This window comes from Lytechinus variegatus, chromosome 19, assembly GCF_018143015.1.
Source record: "Lytechinus variegatus isolate NC3 chromosome 19, Lvar_3.0, whole genome shotgun sequence".
Classification (NCBI taxonomy): domain Eukaryota; kingdom Metazoa; phylum Echinodermata; class Echinoidea; order Temnopleuroida; family Toxopneustidae; genus Lytechinus; species Lytechinus variegatus.
Window position 1 is genome coordinate 6153529 of NC_054758.1, and position 22025 is coordinate 6175553.

The 22025-nt window shown below is 36.9% G+C and overlaps 1 protein-coding gene across 3 annotated transcripts; it reads left to right on the forward strand.

Annotated features, from left to right (window-relative positions):
• Positions 1-753: 753 nt before the first annotated feature.
• On the forward strand, positions 754-20353 carry LOC121405739 (histamine H3 receptor-like). Of its 3 annotated transcripts, none has more exons than XM_041596690.1 (2): positions 754-897; positions 17381-20353. In XM_041596690.1, the coding sequence occupies exon 2, from the start codon at positions 18592-18594 to the stop codon at positions 20188-20190; it is 1599 nt and encodes a 532-aa protein (XP_041452624.1). In that variant the 5' UTR covers positions 754-897; positions 17381-18591; the 3' UTR covers positions 20191-20353. The 3 variants fall into 3 exon arrangements, with proteins under 3 accessions (XP_041452624.1, XP_041452625.1, XP_041452623.1); XM_041596691.1 differs by lacking the exon at positions 754-897 and adding an exon at positions 3740-3758; XM_041596689.1 differs by lacking the exon at positions 754-897 and adding an exon at positions 4923-5190.
• The last annotated feature ends 1672 nt before the right edge of the window (positions 20354-22025 follow it).

The window sequence follows — 22025 nt, forward strand, 5'->3', positions numbered from 1 at the left end:
CGGATTATTTTTTTAAATTGATGATAAATGTTTTAAGTGCACACGTAAAAGTCTCTGCAGATCTCACAAAAGGAATTCAATTTGAGTTGAGTTATTTCATTTACTACAATCGATTATCTCATTTACTTTCACATTAAAGCAAGTGTTGGTAGATTTCACAAAAGCAAATTAGTAGGCTAAAAACATATCATTTGAATTCTGTGTTGATTTATTTATCATATTTTACAAAATTATTTCCAAAAGTAAGAATATGAACGAATAATTTCAATACCTCTCGGGTGTGAACAATAATGTAAAAACGAATAACCAAACAGAGCAAATTTCAAAGAAAAACACACACTAACATTAGTCATGTTAGTTAGTCTAATTAACGACTTCAATTAAACAAGGGGCTGATTTGACCACATTTTTTTAATTCGATGAAATTGTAGGGAGGATCCGTTTGTCTTTTAATAATTTGTTTGCATGTATTTTTATGTAAAATGACTTCCCCGCCCATTATCCTTGAATATCATATTTTCAATGAAAATGACGGTTATAAAGATGAATAGCATAATTAGAAAGATAAACAATAACGGACCAAAGACTACCATCGCCTGTAAAAGCGTTAAAAGGCATAAATTCAACCTGTAAATGGTAGGCACCTTAAAACCACAGCGGACCTATCGTGGAACGGCTACTTATCACGTGACGCATCGTTACCCATTGTTATATAAACGACTACTACCTGTTTCTTTCAATTAAACCACAGTTTATTAATCTCTTCTAGGAACGTCAAGAATACGAATGCTCCTCCGTTTGTGTCATTAAAGTTTAGTACAACTTAACTTTATGCAAGTTTCATTGTGTAACTTGCATTGATCTTCATAGCTGTTATAATCTGGTTCTTAATTGTTGGTAAGTAATTTTCGATTACTTTTACAGTCTTTATTGCATTGCTTCCTAATACACATTCCCCAGAAGAAGGACACTATTTGTAAGAAACTGAAATACTTTTTGAGTTAAAACGGAAGACCTGAATCAACGATGTATATCCAATTGGTGTATGCCTTTCGTCACATTACCGACTCGTCTACTATCATTTGGTCTATCATCAATTCGTCTACCATCCATATTGCTATTTCGTCCACTCACCATTTCGTGTAATATTCAGTTGGGCCAATATAGTCATTTACTCCATGTACCGGTTGGTCTAATTTGATGAAGTGTTAATTGTGTGAAATGATCGAAAAACATGGGTATTAGACCAACTGGTTGTGAGAAGGAATGGTCACAGATGAACTGGGGATTGGACGAAGTGGTGATTGGACCGAATGGCTGTTAGACGAAATGTTGAGATGGACGGAATGGCATTAGACTAAATGAAAGTAGACCATGTGAGGGATGCCATGGACGAGTTGGCAACAGAGGAATTTACTGCATCAACCAGTTGCACTGAAAGAAACGAGTTTAATCGCAGGTGAAAATCAACTACAAGTCTTAAACATGCTAAACGCGCCTGGATTTCTTAGAATTCAACATGCGAGTGATTTGTCATGTTTGTGAAGTTGTGTTTGATTCCAACTGTTTCCGAAGCGAGCGTCATGTCTAGTTGAATTCCTCTTGATTACAAGAATACAGGAACGTGCACTGTAAAAACTCCGGTGTTGATTTAACACCAACCCGGAATCTATTATGTCCACCCCAGAGAAGTATTGAAACAACATTTCGGAATCATACCGATGCCGTTTTATACTAATTGGTGTTGTATAAACATCTTTTTGGTGTTAGACCAAAACGAAACTGGTGCTAAATAAACACCGAAGTTTTTTTGGAGTGTACTTAGCAATGAATATAGGCCTAAATTCGATTCAAGTCCAGTTCAAGTGAACTTCCGTAAACGTGAATGTTGTACCGAAGATTGATAATTTCGCTTAAAAAAAAAAAAAAAAAGTTGGAGTAGCAATTAGAAACGCTTAAATGACATTGAAACTGGTTTTGGCATCCGGTCATGCCGGTATTTGCTCCAAGGTTTTGATGTGTATACCACGAATGTACGTCACAATGAGATATTTTTTTTGTCCTCAGAGGTATTTATTACATTAAAATCAATAATCAAACACATACAATATATACAATTACTTTCATATTTCACGACCTTTTGATTTCATTATACTGTTTTTTCTGATATTTTTATCTTGTTACTCTTTTACATTGAAATCAATAAACAAAACACAAACAATATATACAATTAGTTTCACATTTCACAGGCTTTTGATTTCTTTGTACTGTTTTTCTGTTAGTTTTATCTTATTACTCTTTTCAAGAAATCTTAAATTAATGACTAATTCTCTCTTGAAATCTGACAACATAGAAAAATAACTGAATTTCTTTTAAGTGAACTGAGCCAACATATAGACTCTATAAATCGTATATTGTGCGAAAACCAAAATTACATTAAGAAAAGCCATGTTTTCATTTTCAACATCGTGGCCAATCAATAATGTTTTCTCATTAATCTGAATATTCACATTCAGTAAACTGGATCTTAATAAAATACCGGTGTATACCACGAATGTACGTCACAATGAGATATATTATTGCAATGATGATTATTGTTCCTCTCTTATTACAAAAGCGATTTCTTTCTATGTCATTGTACTCACACCGTGGTGTAATACAACCATTGTTACATTATCAGCATGAGCAGTAGTCCGAGAAGGCGGTTGAAAAGAAAACGAAATATTTCAGATACCTCTTAAGTTCTGAACCGATCCATTCCAGTAATCTATACTCGTAATAACAAATTAGTGGGAGTTTCGTAAATACTGTAATAGTTCTGAAACATAATCGTGTCAGGTGCTTTAACTTTAGTATTTTTTCAGCGAATGAAAAAAAAACGAAAGCAAATTAGTATATTTCCCACTTAAGTAAAACAAAACTAAGTCTCTTCAGGATGAGAATGATTTTATATCGGACAAAATTCTTTATGATAATGTTTATGTTGCAGAAATTAGTCCGTCACTGAACTCTTTCAAGTCGAACCTTGACAAATTTTGTTCTCAGGACTTGAAGGGCAAGTTTAACCCTGTCATGGTATTGAATTGTCCATGCATTTCCACAACAACACAACGCTTATTCTCAGTGAATATTGCTAATCTGTAAAACCGAAAATAAGTTTGGTTAAACTTTACTCCCACTTACAATGTCTGATGGCAAATGAATGAACATTTCACGGTATACTAGTAAGCCAGTTCATAGTTTCATTCTGCGCATGATCAGAGGAAGGTCATTGGTACTAAAGTGACATGGTGGTTTAAAATCTAATGAGATAAGCACCAACTTTGATGTCTTGATTATTCATATATTCTTTTGAATTGTGTTTTTAATTTACATCCACAAAGAACAAAAATGTGTCCACGACCGACTGGCATTTTACAGTTTGCCAAGTACATTGTACAGCATGCTATAAATGCAACAAATACCTTCATGGAATGTTCATTGGTGTGCTATTCTAGTCACCTGGTCTATCCAGTTTCTTCACACTGCTACATAAGGCATGCATACGTAATATCTTGCTTTGAAATATGTCTTTCATAATGAAAAAAAATGAAAGGTCATTTGACCAAAATTGTCCATGATGTAACTACGAACTGGTCTATTGGGAGTCTGGAGATCATTTCGACTTCAATCATCATGCATGAAACAACCTTCCGAGTCTGTAGAACTAGAAGACCGTTGAAGACTAGAACATCGAAGGATTTTATGTTTTGAAAAAGGTGACCATTGTTTGCGCCTGAACATTTTGTATCATTACGTCAAGTCGTCTTTAGGACTCATCACCCATCAGCCCTTAATGCTATTCAAAATAATAGGATCCTAGGTCGTTTAGGCTAAGGATTTTCAATTCATACTTTGTGTAAAACTTTCTAAAAGAGTGATTTTGATCTGAAGTATTCTGAGTGAATTGGCTTAATGACTTAAAGGGGAAGTTCGCCGTGATAATAAATTTATTGTAAAAAACAGCAGAAAAAATAATAAAAATATTTCCGGTGGCTTGAGACAAATCCATCCTGCAAATTATTTATCCGTTCATTCTTTATTTCATTATTCTTGAAAGAAGCAAATTATTGTGAAAGTTTTTGGACTTGGTGGGAAAGTTTAGAGTCTAAGGACCCCATGGAAGAACAGTGGTATCTTATTGATACCGCTGAAATGGGCCATCCTCCATCTGTATGTTATGTTAAATAGATCATGTATATATTTTATCTTTTTATATGGAAATAAATACAAACAAACAAACAGAGACATGCATGCCCACCCAATTAACGTTCGGCCAGCGGTTTGAATGTGGAGGGGGGGGGGAAGGTGGGGGCAAAACAATCAATTTGAGTTATTAACAGCCTTGTTTCAGTCTATAGAAATCACATGTAAAGAAAATGTCTTTATGAGTAGGAGGTAAGGGAGACTTTCGATTTTCAATTTTATAAAGCACGTTTTTAAACTACAATTTTTCATTATTTAAATGTGGAGCAGAAAAAGAGAGAGAACAAAATAGGAATATGTTTCTGATCGTTCTCTCTGGTGAGTTAAACATCAAATTGTATGTCCACTTCTGATAATCCTTTAAGCTTGTGAAAAACAGGTCACTTTTGATACGAACATAAACTTTTAGATACATATTTTTTTCAAAGTCAAAGAGTACAAGGTCTAGGTCTGCCCGTGGCGTTGTGCATAATAACTGTGCATTCAAAATCCACACGGGAGCACAAATACAACAGAAGTAGTCTGGATACCATTGTATGATGCCCAAATACCTAAATACAATGGTTCTTCATCGACTTTTTTTTGTTAACAATAAGGTGACTCCGCAAAGGGCCTAAAAGGTACTTCAGGTATGTACAGTGCGTATACTTAACTTAGTTTTTATAGGTCCACGGTTTTGATCTATTCATAAGTACTTTCCAACCTCAAAGCTCGCACCAACCGGCATTCTTTTCAGCCGATATTTCATCTTCGTGACGTATGGAGATGACGTATACGACATTCAAGGTCTTAATTTCATTATCATAGATCTGTAACGTGTTACGGCTCGCATTATGTTTTAATTTTCATTCGGCATATGCCTACTTTGGACATTTTCCTCTCCCGTGAGATTGTTTATTCCCAACTTTTCGTCATCGCCATTTGAATGAGTTCAGCCAAGAATAAGTGAGTAACATTTATCAATTTTGTTTATGCTGTAAACACTCCTATTGTATTATGGTATTTGGGTGTACATAAAAGGAAAGTTCTGAAAAAGCCTTCGAACAGGAAAAAATAAGAGACTATTTATAGACTGTAATTAGATTTATCTCTTAATAAAAAATATCATAAAAGAACTTATAAACACCTTCGATCAGAATATGAAAATTACTTTGTGTCGATCAATAAGGATAAAGCATTTTGTTGGACATATATTGGATGGAATAGTGACGCAAAGAATGAAAATCCCACCCATTCTTTGGCAGTGGATAACGACGAGAATCTTTTATTATTTGAACGTACCGCATTTGGAGATCTTGCACAATAGTTTTAACGGAGGAACAATTTCAGAATTGAAATAAAACAATATAATTGCCATTGCATTCTATTAATTGCTATTTGATCCTTATTCATCCTACATGTACTTAAGAAATTTACATAATTATTGGCCGATAAATTTGGTATTTTGTGACGGTATGCCCTTAGAGGTTGATAAAAAAGTGTTTTTTTATCCATCTATATAGAGTAACCTCAATTAGCATATAGGTTTTTTTTTTGTCTTTGTCATTGCCATGCCCATTGCACATGTGTATGCTGAAACAGGCGCGATAATTTAGCTTTGAAAACCAAAACCAAAAAGAAACATTTGAACACTTTTGACTGTCATTAAATCAATATTGCCCCTGTAAACAATTTGCCACGGCAAGTTCCATTGTAAAGGTGGGCTAAATATTAAATTGTCAAACAGTTATATTTGGACAAGAAGTTACAATGATCAATATTATTATCTGAACACATAATATACGTGATGATATTGAGTAAATAGTACGACAATACTCTATACATGCCAGAAGAGGGATGCATGATAATGATAGAAAATTACTTCTAAATGTACAATTTGCTTCTTGATATACAGGGAAATGAAAGGAAGAACTTTCCAATAGAGTTGCAAAGTAATCCGTATAATAGCACAGATTAGGCCTATACTTTCGTCACACCATAACTAACTTCATTTAATAATCACACCAATTCAATATAGACATTCTTAAATTGCGTATTAATAAACAAAGACATCCACTATAACAAATTTCTAATGTTGCATACATGCATTATCATTTTTATAGCCAATTTAAGTTTTTTAATAAAAAATGAAGGTCCTCGTTTCATTGGCACTCGTTGGATTTGTATCAAGTTTCTGTAGTCTATTTTTGTAATATATAATGACAGGATGAGAATTAATGCGAGGCAAATAATTAAAAATGATATTTGGGCAAAATAAGCGGCGGCTTGATGATAAGAAGTGAGATGAACTTTTTTCTTAGAATGAGGGGAGTCTCTTAATTTAATAGGGACACAAAAGCCCGTATAATTATAATTATGCAATATTTGATGGATCCACAAAAGAAGGATAAACACGAGTTTGTGAATTTGCAGGTACTTAAACTGTATCAATTCAGAGGCCGCGGAACCGGGGGGGGGGGGCTCCAGTGTCCCACTTTTTTTACAAAACCGTGTACAAAACGTATTTTTTTGCATGGTCAGCCCCACTTTTCATTCAGCCTCCCTACCTTTCATTCAGCCCCCCCCCCTTCATTTTCAGACCCGTTCTGCGTTCTCAGCAGTTTGCATTTATACGAAAATCTCCACCATACATAGGTTAGTTGGTATTTTTAAACGGATTCAACTTCAGAATATGCTATAGATTATTATCTTTCATAATTGAACTATACCCAAATATGATTAAGATTGAATGAATGAATGAATGGATGGAAAGATGGATTGATGGATGAATGGATTGAACGAATGTATAACTGAGTGAATTAATGAATGAGTGAGCGAGTGAGTGAATGAATGATGAATGGAAGGAACAATAAAACAATGAACGATAAAAATACAAATAGAGAAGTATTTATTAATATACGATATGTATTTTACGCGTGAATAAAAATAATATTTTAGGGCTTTTGATTTTTTTATTTGAGAAGCAGACAAGTGAAAGAAGAAAATATCGAAGATTTGACGAAAATATGTTTAATGATAACAATGTTTTTTTTTATTCTGTCGACAATCCAGTGTACAGTACATGTGCAAAGAACAATGTGCAAATTTTTCATTCAGGAAAATCATAATATTGATGGATTTCTCAAGAGTTGAGATTGATCGGATCAATCACAACTCGTTGTGAAATGAGACCCATGTTTCGATATTCAACAGCCATGATAGCGTCCTTGTCCCTGATGGTTACATTTCGTAATTCCGAAGGTTCTTTATTCCGAAGGTTTGTAATTACGAAACACGTAAATTGCCTATACCTCGATGTTCGTTAATCCGAAAACGAAAAAGGGTTCGTTAATCCGAACATTTGTGGCGTTATTCCGAAGGTTCGATAATCCGAAAACGGAATAAGGTTCGATGTTCCGAAGGTTCGTTAGTCCGAAACGAAATAAGGTTCGTTGTTCCGAAGGTTCGTTAGTCCGAAAACGAAATAAGGTTCGTTAATCATTACGTTTTCGGACTAACAAACCTTCGGAATTACGAACCTCATTTCGTTTTCGGACTAACGAACCTTCTGAATTACGAACCTCATTTCGTTTTCGGATTAACGAACCTTCTGAATTACGAACCTAACTTTGTTTTCGGACTAACGAACCTTCTGAATTACGAACCTCATTTCGTTTTCGGACTTACGAACCTTTGGAATTACGAACCTAACTTTGTTTTCGGACTAACGAACCTAACTTTGTTTTCGGACTAACAAACCTTCTGAATTACGAACCTCATTTCGTTTTCGGACTTACGAACCTCATTTCGTTTTCGGATTTACGAACCTTCGGAATTACGAACCTCATTTCGTTTTCGGACTAACGAAGCTTCTGAATTACGAATGTATGCGGTCCCCGATAGGCCTAAGATTCAGTGACCCCTAACTTATTATAGCGATAGTAATATAGCACTGTGCCGTAAAATTCCCTCATTTTTGCGCTTAATTATCATAATTGTTATAGGCAGCGATGCATGGACTTCAACGAGGGGGTTGATTGCCAATTAGGAAGATACAAACTCCCTTGTGTAATATGAACAGATGAAGACATGACCTGTTTATCAGTACCTGGGTCAATCCATACAGGAGTCATAAATGGGGGTAGAATACACGAAATAGGTGTATATTTCATCCTCCTCTGTGTCGCACTGAGCTAGCCAAATCAACAATTTTTATCATGGTCCTATACTTTTGAACAATCTTTCTATTAAACTTTAGACAGCAAAGACATGTAAACTTGTTAACTTTAATTACAGACGACACTTACTTTACACTGAGCAACCCCTTTCTCTTGACAAATAATCATAGCCTCTTCGTTTCTTTCCTCCTTCTTTCTTGTCCTGTCTTGTGCCATATGGATGTATTTTTTATGAAAATGTATGTATTATGTTTGATTTATTATGTATTACGTACGCTTATGTGTGCTTATGAATGTTATTTTGGGCCATCCAAACAAGCCTGATGAGCTTCCATTTGGTCCACCACTATTTCAAAATGTATTTGTATATTGCTTTGTATATATTTTAATTTTGTGGAAATGAATGAAATGAAAATGAAATGAAAATGGAATGAAAATGAAATGAAAATGAAATGAAAATGAAATGAAAATGGAATGAAAATGGAATGAAAATGAAATGAAAATGAAATGAAAATGAAATGAAAATGAAATGAAAATGAAATGAAAATGAAATGAAAATGAAATGAAAATGAAATGAAAATGAAATGAAAATGAAATGAAAATGAAATGAAAATGAAATGAAAATGAAATGAAAATGAAAATATGAAGATAAGACCTAAATATCCGGGGCCAGTCCATGGTCCCGTCTTACAAAGAGTTACGATTGATCCGATCAATCTCAAGTATGGATATCCATCAATGTCACATAGTTTGGAAATTTGCTCAATGTCCTTTGAAAACAAATAGAAGCATACTGAATTGTCAAGAAAACAGTAAATGTATGAATATGCGTCATATCTAGAAAATATTTTGAACAAACCTGTATTTCAGATGTTGACGTCACTGGCTTTCCATAGTTGCGATTGATCGGATCAATCGCAACTCTTTCAGTTCTTTGTAAGACAGGCCCCAGGAATCATAACGCATACATTCGTAATTCCGAAGCTTCGTAATTCCGAAGGTTCGGTTATTCCGAAGGTTCGTATTTCCGAAGGTTCGTAATTCCGAAGGTTCGTAATTCCGAAGGTTCGTCAATCCGAAAACGAAATAAGGTTCGTAATTCCGAAGGTTCGTTAATCCGAAAACGAAATAAGGTTCGTAATTCCGAAGGTTCGTTAATCCGAAAACAAAATAAGGTTCGTAATTCCGAAGGTTCGTTAATCCGAAAACGAAATAAGGTTCGTAATTCCGAAGGTTCGTTAATCCGAAAACAAAATAAGGTTCGTTAATCCGAAAACGAAATAAGGTTCGTTAATCCGAAAACGAAATAAGGTTCGTTAATCCGAAAACGAAATAAGGTTCGTTAATCCGAAAATTAAATAAGGTTCGTATTTCCGAAAATGAAAATAATTCATTTTGGTAACAAAAACGATGTTGTCATTACAAGATTACACGATATTATGCAATGATAGTAATAACGATCGATGATACATGCGTGTGTTGGGGCCAAAGCATGTATTTCATTAAGAATATAGGCGCCCTGATCAAGCATAGGCTAATTTCGATTTTATCTGAGCAATTGCTGCCTATAAGCAAATGGTTTAATTAAAGATGCAGGGGATCAAGTGTGTTGGAAGCGTGCGAGCAACCTCTAGATAATAGGATTTGTATTGGAGGGGATGTCATTTTTAATAACAGCTTCTGCTGGTAATAAAAATAAAAATAATACTAATAATGATCGTTGTGAGATGTTGAAAGCGCGAATCGCAAGCTCAAACTAGTAGACATTTCATGTAACAAGACGTAAAGTGAGCATTCGGAGCATTTTTGTAATCGTGAGAAAGATGTGTATCTTTCTAAAGAATTAATGCGAGGGCGAGCTGTAATTTGTTTGTATACTGACCTGCAAGGGCGCCGGAAGCGGGGGGGCAGGGGGGCACTTGCCCCCCCCAAAGAAAATTTTGGGGGGGCAAAACGAGATTTTGCCCCCCCAATTTTCCCCCTAAAAGTAGAAAAATGATATTATTTAAGGACAAAAGTAAACGATGAAGGCACTTTTCTGCCTAAGAATTGTCATTTCTTTTGTCAAAAATGAAAAAAAATTCGCCCCTGACGGGGCAATTACACATCATAGTAAGCCTTGCGTCTTTTGACGAACATGTCCCTCTGTGAAACATACCTTTGATAAGCCCCTTTTCCATCTTATTACAGCTGAAAGACCTTTGAAAGACCATGAATTTTGGTTGATCTTTCAGAGGTCTCTCAATGAACCTACAATGGTCTTTGAGGTCTTACGCGAGTCCTGACCAATCTTTCAGTGGTCTTCATGGGCTCCAAAACTTCTTGAAACGGTTCAAAACAGTCTTACAACGGTCTTACAGGAAAATTGTCTTTCAGTGGTCTTTCAGCAGTCTCTCAAGATTTTTGCGGAGATCACTGTAAGACTCATGATAGATCATTGAAAGATCATTGAAAGACCATTGAAAGACCAGGCAAAGTCCATGGAAAGAATTCTGAAAGATCACTTATTGCATAAAAAATCTCTGAAAGACCATTGAAAGATCTCGAGAGGACTAGTCTAAGACCAGTACGACAAGAAATATCTAACTAGTCTTTCAGAGTTCTTTGAGGGGTCTTTCTGAGCCATTCCACAGAGTCGACAAATTTAATTGATCTTGAAGACCGCTGTAAGACCTCACCAATCTTTCAATGGTCTCCGTTCTGTGGAATGGGGGCCTATTATAGTATTAATGAATACATTTCAGACTAAAACCGAATGGCAAATTTGCATGCTGTGTCGGCTAACAAACGCGCGGTCGCCCAGAAACGCTCAGACCGGGGTAGTGTTTCATAAATATTTTCGTCCGACAAGTTGTAAGATCTGACAACTTTCCTGTATTCTGATTGGTTGAGAAGCATTGTTACCATAGTAACTGTCGGATAAAACGTCCTACAGGTCCTTTCATGAAACGCCCCCGGACCTGGGGAGTGTTTCATCCGACAAGTTGTCAGATCTGACATCTTTCTCTGATGTTGATTGGCTGAGAGGTACTGTTACTATGGTAACTGTCGGATGAAATGGGACTTTTCGGATAAAACGTCCGACAAGTCCTTTCATGAAACGCCCCCCCCCCCCCGATATCATCAACGCGCGTGAACGCTAGTTACTCGAGCAACACATGGAATCTGAAAATAGCTGTATAACCGAAAAGTTTAAAGAGTTATAGAGGATTGAGTAGTTGCTTATTGGATAAATCAGAAGATGCTATGATTCGGCGAATGGAGTGCAGAGCAGGAGTACTCATCTATCAACTAATCAAGCCTCTTCTTCAACCTTTTCTGGTTTACTGTCTTTATCAGGACTACGCTCATTTGAACAAAACATTACTCGACTTTCACTGTCTACTTCCTCCTATCAATTTCAATTCTTCCTCTATCCACTTTTTCTCTTTTTTTTCGAAAACTCCACATGGTGTACCGTCAACCACATCCGCTGTTGGAATGTAATTGTTTTCTTCTATAATGTACATTACGAACTGCCGTAGTTTGTTAGTTCATGATTATTTACCAATGAATATTTCCAGGAATTCGATATTCATCATTTCCTAGTTATGGTCACATTTTCCCCAGAAAATATGTAAAGAAAAAAGAAGATTTTGAAGGGGTCATCCAAAAGTGCTTCCCAGCCATACAAAACATGCCAAAGGAAACACATAAATCGAGTAATGTTTTAAATTTTCAGAAAAGTTTTAAATTGTTAGACAATAATTAAGCAGGTCATATTTCTTTTTCCTCCAGTTACAAAATATGAAACGTTTTGCCTATGTATGTATAATCAGGGACTCTCTCCAATGCTGAGGTCAGAAATGATTTAAATAGAATGGGTATTTAAGCGCTTATCGTCGTCTGCCACGTCAGAACACCCGCCATTTTGAATTTAAAAAGACATTCATTGGAATGTATTTTGTTTCTGTTACGCTTCTTCTTCTTCTCGCGTCGTCCGTGTATGTAAATGTACATAAATAAATATTTCTGAAAGGATATTGCATGAAAAATGTAATTTCTGGTATTTTGAGTCAATATAAGCGTATTGCGTAATTTAATTGATCAGACACGAAAACCACATTCCGAATTAAGCGATCGTTTTGCGCGTAGATTTGATAGGTTCTCATAAACTCTGAGTAGGCCTATAGTCTTTCGTAGTGAATTCTATGTTTAATTCTCAAGAAATTTATTTTTGAATTCTCTTAGAAACGTAACTTTTAAACTCCATTTTTACACAAAGTCCTTACCGTGGGGGGGGGGGGGGTCCCACGCCCTCTACCGCTCGATCGCTTCGGTATCACACGCTGTCAAAAATATTGTGCCCCCTTCGGGATTTTGCCCCCCCAAAACTGAAAGTGTTCCGGCGCGCCTGCTGACCTGGGGCCCGTTGCATAAAACTTTTTACAAGAGTTTTGCCCTGTGCTAAAGTCAATGGCGGAAATCAGACTAACCTTAGTTTTCAGTTTTTACCAGAGTTTTCTCAGGTAAAAAAGTTTTATGCAACAGGCTTCAGAAAGTAATCTTTTAAAGACTGCATTTAGTGACTCATGAATAGAATATATATCTCACGAACTAAATAATGAGAGCGCGAACCGCAAGCTTAAAATTTGTGATATTCCAACCTGAAAACTGGACATTTCATACTTCTTTTTTGTAACCAGGAATAGAATGAGTTCCTCAATAAACAATACTTGATGCGAGCGAGAAACGTGAGCCATATTTTTCCGATTTTCCAACATGAAAACTGGACATTCTAAGCATTCTTGTTAAAAAAAAATAATAGCTGGGAGAATAGTTTTCAGAACTGAAGTGGCTTCCCTGTGTAAATAATATCTATATCAATATTATCATTCTAGGCCCACATGAAATTTCGAAAAGTTTGAGCACGTGATTCGCTCGCAACATCTCACAAGGATGCCCTTTTAATAGTAATTGACCAAAAAGGTGAATTTTACATCTTCAGATTTGACTTTTTCCCCAAACCGCTTGCTCTCTACGCTCGCAGAAATGAAACGTTAATATATAACTTTAGTGATCACTTAAAAAATTGTGCTCAATTTAGTTACTACAAAACACACAACCTCTTTACACAGATGATAATCTAATGGTGAAAATATCCGTTTCCACCAAATTGCCCCTATTGGCCCTTTTTTTTGCTTTGCCCCCCCCCCCCAAAAAAAAAGTTCCGCCGCCATTGGTTAAAACACGCATCGTCTTTATGGCTAACTGCAAAAAAGTTCTTAAAATGTCCCCTTTAGATCAAGTCAGAGCATATATATTTAAGAATTCTGTTCGCGCTTCTTGCTAGCAGTTATTATCTAAATTTAGTTACATAGGCATCTCGCTTTGAAGATCACAAACATATTGCCCATCATATTAACAAAAATATATAGCTCGCGCTCGCATTATTTAAAAAGGGTTTATCATGTTATTACATATTTACTTTATTTTATAATGATAAATCTAATTATTGACTGTTAGGACTACCCTTTCAAAGAAACAAACAAAAATCAACTTTAAACTGCCGATCAAGGAATATATGGCTAAAAAAAATTGCCCCCCCCCCCCCTCTATTTGACGAAAGTTGGATCCGCCGGGAGGGAGGCAGGGAGCATCAAAATGAAATAAAAAACAGGGGAATTAATATTTTCCAAAATGGGAAAGTTCCTTTTTCAAAAATAAATATGCCGTCTTTCATGCTTTTTTTTCGAAATATAATACTCTTTTTAAAGTATACAAGTTAAGTTTTCAGGCTGGAATATTGAAAATTTTCAGCTTGCGCTTCGCAGTCTCATTCGATTGGTGAAATATGCATCCTAAAAAGGTCACTAAATGCTTTCTTTAACAGGTTCCTTTTCTGGTCAGTATGTTTAAGCTCGCGTTTTGCGCTCGTGTTAATTCTTTAGTTAGATGCAAATCTTTTTAATGACAGCAGAAATCTGCTCGGATTTTTAAAAACTAATTTTCATTTTTTATTGAAATAACTTAAAGTTTTAGCTTGTGATTCACGCTCGCAACACCTCGCAATAATGCCATTTTAAGAATAATTGACCACAAAAAAAAAACGTTATACAACTTCACCTTTGAATTTGTTTTACCAAGCCGCTCGCTCATATACTCTCTCCCGAAAAATAAAGCCTAAATATACATTTTGCCATAATAAGAAGTCACTTCAAAAAAGTTTTTCTCTACTTAATCACTATCAAACACACAATGACTTCAAGCAGATGATAATCTTAAGGTGAAAATATCACCAAAGTGCCCATTTTGACGTATGAGTTTCAATTTGGCTTTACCCCCAACGAAAATTCGTTCGGCCGCCCTTGCCTTCCCATCCTCATAATAATTGAACGGCAAAAGTGTCCCCCGCCCCCCTCCCCTTGCCTCTGCCTCTGCTTTCCCGGTTTTCATTTTTCGGATTAACGAACCTTATTTTGTTTTCGGATTAACGAACCTTATTTTGTTTTCGGATTAACGAACCTTATTTCGTTTTCGGATTAACGAACCTTCGGAAAAACGAACCTTATTTCGTTTTCGGATTAACGAACCTTCGGAAAAACGAACCTTATTTCGTTTTCGGATCAACGAACCTTCGGAACAACGAACCTTTTTTCGTTTTCGGATTAACGAACCTTCGGAACAACGAACCTTATTTCGTTTTCGGATTAACGAACCTTCGGAACAACGAACCTTATTTCGTTTTCGGATTATCGAACCTTTGGAATAACGAATCGTCGGAATTACGCCACAAATGTTCGGATTAACGAACCCTTTTTCGTTTTCGGATTAACGAACATCGAGGTATAGGCAATTTACGTGTTTCGGAATTACGAACCTTCGGAATAAAGAACCTTCGGAATTACGAAGCTTCGGAATTACGAAGTGTAACCGAATCATAAATGGGGTACAGAAAAAAAAAATCCGTTTTTGTTTTGCAGACTTTTTCGAAAGCAACAACTTCACTTCCCCAAAAAACAATTTTTTCAAGTTGGCAAAAAATGACTCAATCGACGCAAAAAAGTTCTCATTACAAAAAGATCATGAAAATGAGGAAAATGTTATACTCTTCTTCCTCCATTTCGTCTCCCAGTATCGCCCCCCCCCTTTTTGGGGAGGGGGAATCTACTGGTATACCCAAACCACTTACTTTTGTCAGTCTCTATAATACTCTCTGGGAGTGAAAGTTTTTACTCTTTAAAATGTGAATTAACACAACGAGTGAACAATTCAGAGTGAATATAAAGTAAAATTTTTGTTGTCATTCAAAGATAGACAACAGTAAAATGAACAGTTTAGAACGACGCGACGTAGGGAGTACACAGTGACACGTGCCCTATATAAAGAACATTCTAATTTCAGTATTACTAGTATCGGCATAATCAGAGGATCATTACAGAGACTCTCCGTGGACCTATTAGAGATGGACCCTCATCGAATAGTTAATGAATTCACTAATGTGACCGTCACTGTGTTCTGAATAACATTCTTTTCATATTTTTCTACTTTGATCCTACCGTGTTCCGCCGTCAATAAATTCGGCCATGAGTTGAAAGAACCAGTTCGTGATTAGACCATAGAGCTATTAACAGATTAGACATTGATATTGCATTATTGTATGCGCAGAAGATGATAAATCATCTAGTTTACATTTGGCAATCTTAGTTCCATGTATTTTATTTGGGAAATTGTAGTATATGGGATTTAAGATAGGGTTAGGCAATATTGTGATTGATTGTCTATTATTTATAATCCTATTTTTCCAATATTCCTCCTAATATTCCGGAGATACGTTGCTCATAGTATGTCGAGAGCGTTTCTTAATGTTACTGAGGTAATCATGTGCGTGCGGAAGTGTGCGGATCAAAATAATGACATATTAAATGTCACAAAATCGTCCGCTTCATAATTTCGCTGCTTCAGATCTAAAGCATGTTGGTTGCAAAGCATTTTCTAACACAGCGCATCAGCCAGCAAAACCAAAAACCAAGAAAACTATGACTCTGTAAATAATTAGCAATGGCTTTGTATCCGCTATTGTCAAAACACTTGTATGTCCTCATTAACATGATTAAGATGCACAAAATCACTCGGCGGCGCCGGATCTCGTTCGATCAAAGAAACGATAACGTTAAATGTCCATCTCTAATAGGTCCATGGACTTTCTATCAAAATGTCATTAAAAATAAATGTATTCTATCCGGTTAAGTGCCGTCCGATCTATTGATCTATTCAAATTTGGGTAGATTTTAGAGTGCATAATTATGATTGGTATTGATGCTCGAGTACATGGAGGGGTGCACCTTTGCATTTTATTTTGTTCTGAGGCATATTTTATTCCTAAAATGATCCCGACATGAAATTAATGACAGTAATTAAGGCACCCATAAAGATGGCCTTCCTTATAAGTCAACTGGTAATGTTATTTCACTAACAATATCACAACTCTTTGTTTGGAATGCTTCAGCTTTCTAGTGAGCCTGCGTGACGCAATTTTTCTAGGTATAGTTGTGACTTGACAATTCACGCGGGAAATCGCTTGTATGATTTACGTTGTAAAATGCACCAATCCATTTTTAGAAGATATTTTTATACATATATTTGACGTGTCCATTCAATAAAGGGGAGCGTTTCATGAAGTGTTTGTCAGTGATTTTTGCACTGAAAAGGTAGCTCTCAGCAAATCACGTGTAACAATTTCATTATAGCTTTAAACAGTCGTAAGTCATGTAAGTGGACCGAAAATGGCAATTGACGTCTCTCCCAAGTGTTCTATTGATTACTTTGAATTAAATTGAATTACCAAATCTCATTGTCAAGTAGGCTTACATATACTATGTATACATGGAACGGTTTATCACATATGATAAACAGTTGGGAATTAAAGCTAATAAACATTTTGATATCATTTTCGTTGAATAAAATTTTCATGTAGACTTCCCCGTTGTTCTTCGCAGGTAACATTGTGATCACGTGACACCATACCATCTCCCCAAGCAAGGACATCGAGATATATCATGTGCACCATCTCCTATCCGATGTGATATGGCATGGGCTAGAGAAACACGGCACCTGGGATGTTTTCCAAGAGGCGGCGACTGGATAAAACCGTTTCCATGACAAACGAAGAGTCTTCCACGCACCGCATCCAAGGTTTCATTCGTCCCCTTTGAGAGTTATCGAGGCAATTGGAAAATTGAGAAGTGGAATATACGAACGCTGAATCTGGAATAAACCCTGATCAGATGACTATAGGATAATGCAGTAATGATCAGGTGCTACCGTTTTGCAAGAAAAGGACCATAAACAAGGTTTTTTTTTCAAAAGAGGAAGGAAAAAAGGTTTACATATATATTAAGAGCGTCCAAATCTACAGCGGGTTAATGGGACATTCAATGCCGCGTTGGACAAAAGTATACCAGAATCTCTTTTCAAGATATCTCTGACCACCAAGCCAACAGTTTTCTTGAAACTGGAGACACATTGTCCGTCACAAGCGTGAGGAGTGGAGTTCATGTTTTCATATAGTCTGTTTTTCATAACGTCTGTTTTTACGCCAAATATTAAGTAACCTACCAGTGTGACCAAACTGACCATTCCGAATTAGCGCATCCACCGCCCTTTTTTGTTTTCAAAAGTGAAGTTTTTCTACCCCCCCCCCCCCGAAGCGGATCGGGTAAGCAATCTATTTTCTTTCTCGATGTTGGCAATACTAGCGTGTTTATGAAGGACGTGAGCCTGTTGGCGAGGACCGCGTGAAGACTCTTCAGTGAAACAATATCCGTGTTTTGTGGCTTTGGTATAATTTTGCTGGTATTTAGCCATCTTGCAAGCTCTAAAACCAAACACTTGTTGGATAAGTCAGAAATTGATTATCGACTTCCAGTAATATATAATCTAAAATCAGTCTGTCAGAAGCGGTATTTTTTTCTCCGAGATTTAGATTGATTGCGCTCTATTTTAAAGTTACCGACAAGTATTTCAGTCAGTCAGAGATTTAAGTGCAAGAGGACATTGACCTTTAAAGGCTGGAAAGACCAATGATGGCATAGTCGTGCCCATTTTGAGTGTAAATCAATCGATTGCTACAAGGTGGATCCATAATCAACCCAGTCTGTTCCTTTACGCGAGTAAACCATAATCACAACTGATCGAGGCATAGAGCAGGATGGCAACAACAACCCAAGCGATATCGTTTTCAACCGATATTCCCGTCGTCACAACGTCGAATTCAACCCCAATGGGCGACGAAGGCTACAGTGTATTTCCCCACTCACTGACGTGGATCATCGTAGTCGGCATCGTCTACTCTCTCATCATCCTCATCACCCTGGTCGGCAACGCTTTCGTCATCGCTGCGTACAAGGTGGACGAACACATCCGTGCTCGACCATCGAGTATTCTCATCCTTAATCTCGCCATCTCCGACTTCTTCATCGGGATCACGCTCATCTTCAATTACGTTTTCCTCCTCTACGACGTATGGCCACTTGGTGAGATACCCTGTAAGCTGTGGACGGTCTTGGATTACACCTGTTCCTACATGTCTGTCGTCACCATCACCCTCATAAGCTTAGATAGATACTGGATGGTGAAGAAGAAGCTCGGCTACCGGAAGTACCAGACCAAGAAGCGTATTCTCATCACCCTTGCGATCTGCTGGAGCGTCGTTCTCGCATTCTACACCATAACCGCCTTTGGTTACGGCGCGATGACGAACACCAACCATGTCGATTTCTCCGACGATTGCGAGATGGAATATCTGTACAGCACTCCGTTTTCCGCGGTGATGATCGTTGTCGAATTCGTGATACCTTTCTTCGTCATTCTTTACCTGAACATCGTGGTGTATATGAATATTCAAATGAGGACGGGGCAGCTTGTGAGGTCAAAACCTGACAAAGGGCATGACATGTATTCGAAGACTTCGTTGGATACTGATAAGACGATAGGGACTGATTCTGCGAGTGGGTTGGCCTATTCCTCCAATCCTCTGTACGCCAAGAAACCTGTTCCTATAGTGACTATATCATATACGACAAAGGACAAAGTGGATACGCCTATTGACACTACTGAGCCAACGGACGAAAAGCCTTCAAATGCATACGAGGTTGACGAGACCTTTGAGGAGTCAAAAGCTTCTGACGAAGGTATTGTATCAGGAAGTACCGACATTGCACCAAATGTCAACGGCTTTGCGAACCCGAGTGTAGATTTAAACGACGTCGATATTAAAGCCGAGACACCAGTAGAGTCGAATAGCCACAACACGAACAACAATGCTAACCATAGCACAACTAAATCGGATGATGGTATGTTAAAAGTTGAGGAAAAGACACGCCCACTGTCAGCAGCGTCCTTGAATTCTGTTGTTAGCTCCGATGGACACACGACTCTGGCACGAGCTAACAAAGAAAAATCTAAGAAAGCTCGTGAGTTTCGACGACAACGACGAGCCGCCATCGTTCTCTTCACGCTCGTCATCACTTTCGGCATTTGTTGGCTTCCCTACCAGGTAACCACAATCCTTGTAACCATAATGGGTGATGAGTCGATTAATTTCATAATAGAAGAAATCATGACGAACCTCCTTTGGTGTAACTCGACCATAAATCCATTTCTCTATGCCTTCGTGACTGTGTCTTTCCGAAGAAACTTCATTCGGTTCCTCGGCCTTGATCGGATCACGTGGTGTCAGAAGAAACAAACTTCGAATGATGCGCAGGACCGGATTCACACGAGCGACCCAACTGAATGTGATAGCTAATACCGAATGGATATAGATTACAGATTTACTTATAGACCTCATGTGTTGACGTCATCGAGCCGTAATTCTTAATCTTAGAGGCTGAAGCCATTGCCTTGCATGAGTTCATTGCGTTGATGATCTGCATCTGTCACATCCCTGACGACTCCTTTTGCGCGTATTCCTGTATCCTCTGAGGGAGAGCGCTGTGAGAATATAACGTCATATGTATAATTGTTCATTGTCTGAAGAAAAACTCTTTAGCGGCGTAGCAAGGATATTTTGTTTGAGGAGGACCTATTTTGGGCGACAACATATTCGTTATAACTTAAATATCAAGTTTTTTTGCCCTTAATTTGCTTACATGAAAATTCAGTTTTATGTCTGCGAACCCGTGAAGCAATAGATCCCAACGACATGAGAATTTTTTTTTTCGAAATTAGTACTACTTTTAAAATAGAATCGATGTGACGAATGATCACTACTTTATAACCTTCATCTATCTACCGAACTTGACCTGTCTTTGGCGCCTGTTTTATACTTTCGCTTGATAAAATCATAAATATTATTATTATTATACATGATTATTCTGTATACAAGGGAGCGCAGCGAGCTAGGATGTATAAAATATTGGACTAATCATTATTCTTAGAAACATTTAGTGACACCCGGCTTTCTCGTTAGGGGGTTTTGTATCAGAAAGAATATATACTCGGGTAAAATAAGGCTTACTTAAAATATTGTAATTTCATTAATCTTAATCTTTAGATGCTGTATCAGCAAAAGTCAAAATATTTTATATTTATGTTGTCATGGTATTAACATGAATAATTGGTCAAGATGTGATAATAAGAAACATTTTGGTACTTTTCTTTTTTAATTTTACTTTATAATAGTTGGAAATATATTCAAAACAGAGAGATGAAGGGTAAACATGCCCAAAGGAGTTTACAAGAAACATGTAATCATTTGCAATGTCTCCAATCAACTATATAAGTCCTATGCTTAATTCACGCCAACAAAACCGCCTCCGGTGGAGCGTTTCATTTTCATCCGCAAGTTGTCAGATCTGGCATCGTTTCTTGATTGGCTAAGACACAATGTTCCCATGGAAACTGTCGGATAAAATCTGGAGTTGTCAGATAAAACGTCTGACAAGTCCTTACATGAATCGCTCCCCTGGGTCCCGTAACACAAAGGTTAGCGATCGAACGTATATTCGCTTGATTTTCACGATTGATAGTAAATTGTAGTCAATGGAATCAATCGTAGAAAAGTATTTTACGACCATTGCCAAGTTTTGTGTTGCGGGCCCCAGATCAACAATATTACATTTCGAATAGAATACAGTCAGTCAGTCTAGGCTTTTTTTTCGTTTGTGTGACATTCTCTGGGGTGTGTCGCATGAAAATAATTTGCAATTGATTTCAAATTTTCAATGGCAAATTTGCAGATGATATCATAACTAGAGTATAGAAAATCAATTTTGATCGGTTTGGAGAACAAAAACCGAATTGTAATATTTATTCTGTGCGAATATATCGTGAATAACTATTAGAAAAAACAGGGTATGCTGCTTTGTCTCGTGAACTTGCGCTTTGTATCCTCTGTAAAAAAACCCCGCTATATAAATACAATTATTATCATTATTAAATTTTTGTCAGACACTAACTTTAACCATTTTACACTGTGGACTAAAAGCTTCGCTTAAGACATAAGTTGTTTATCGGTATTTATGGAGGTTGTCATTTATCCCATCACCCAAATAAAGACGTATTTTTGGCATATTCTTTACAATTTACAGAAAGTGGTTATTCGATATGTGGTAGGACTACTTCAAACGCAGTATGGAAACG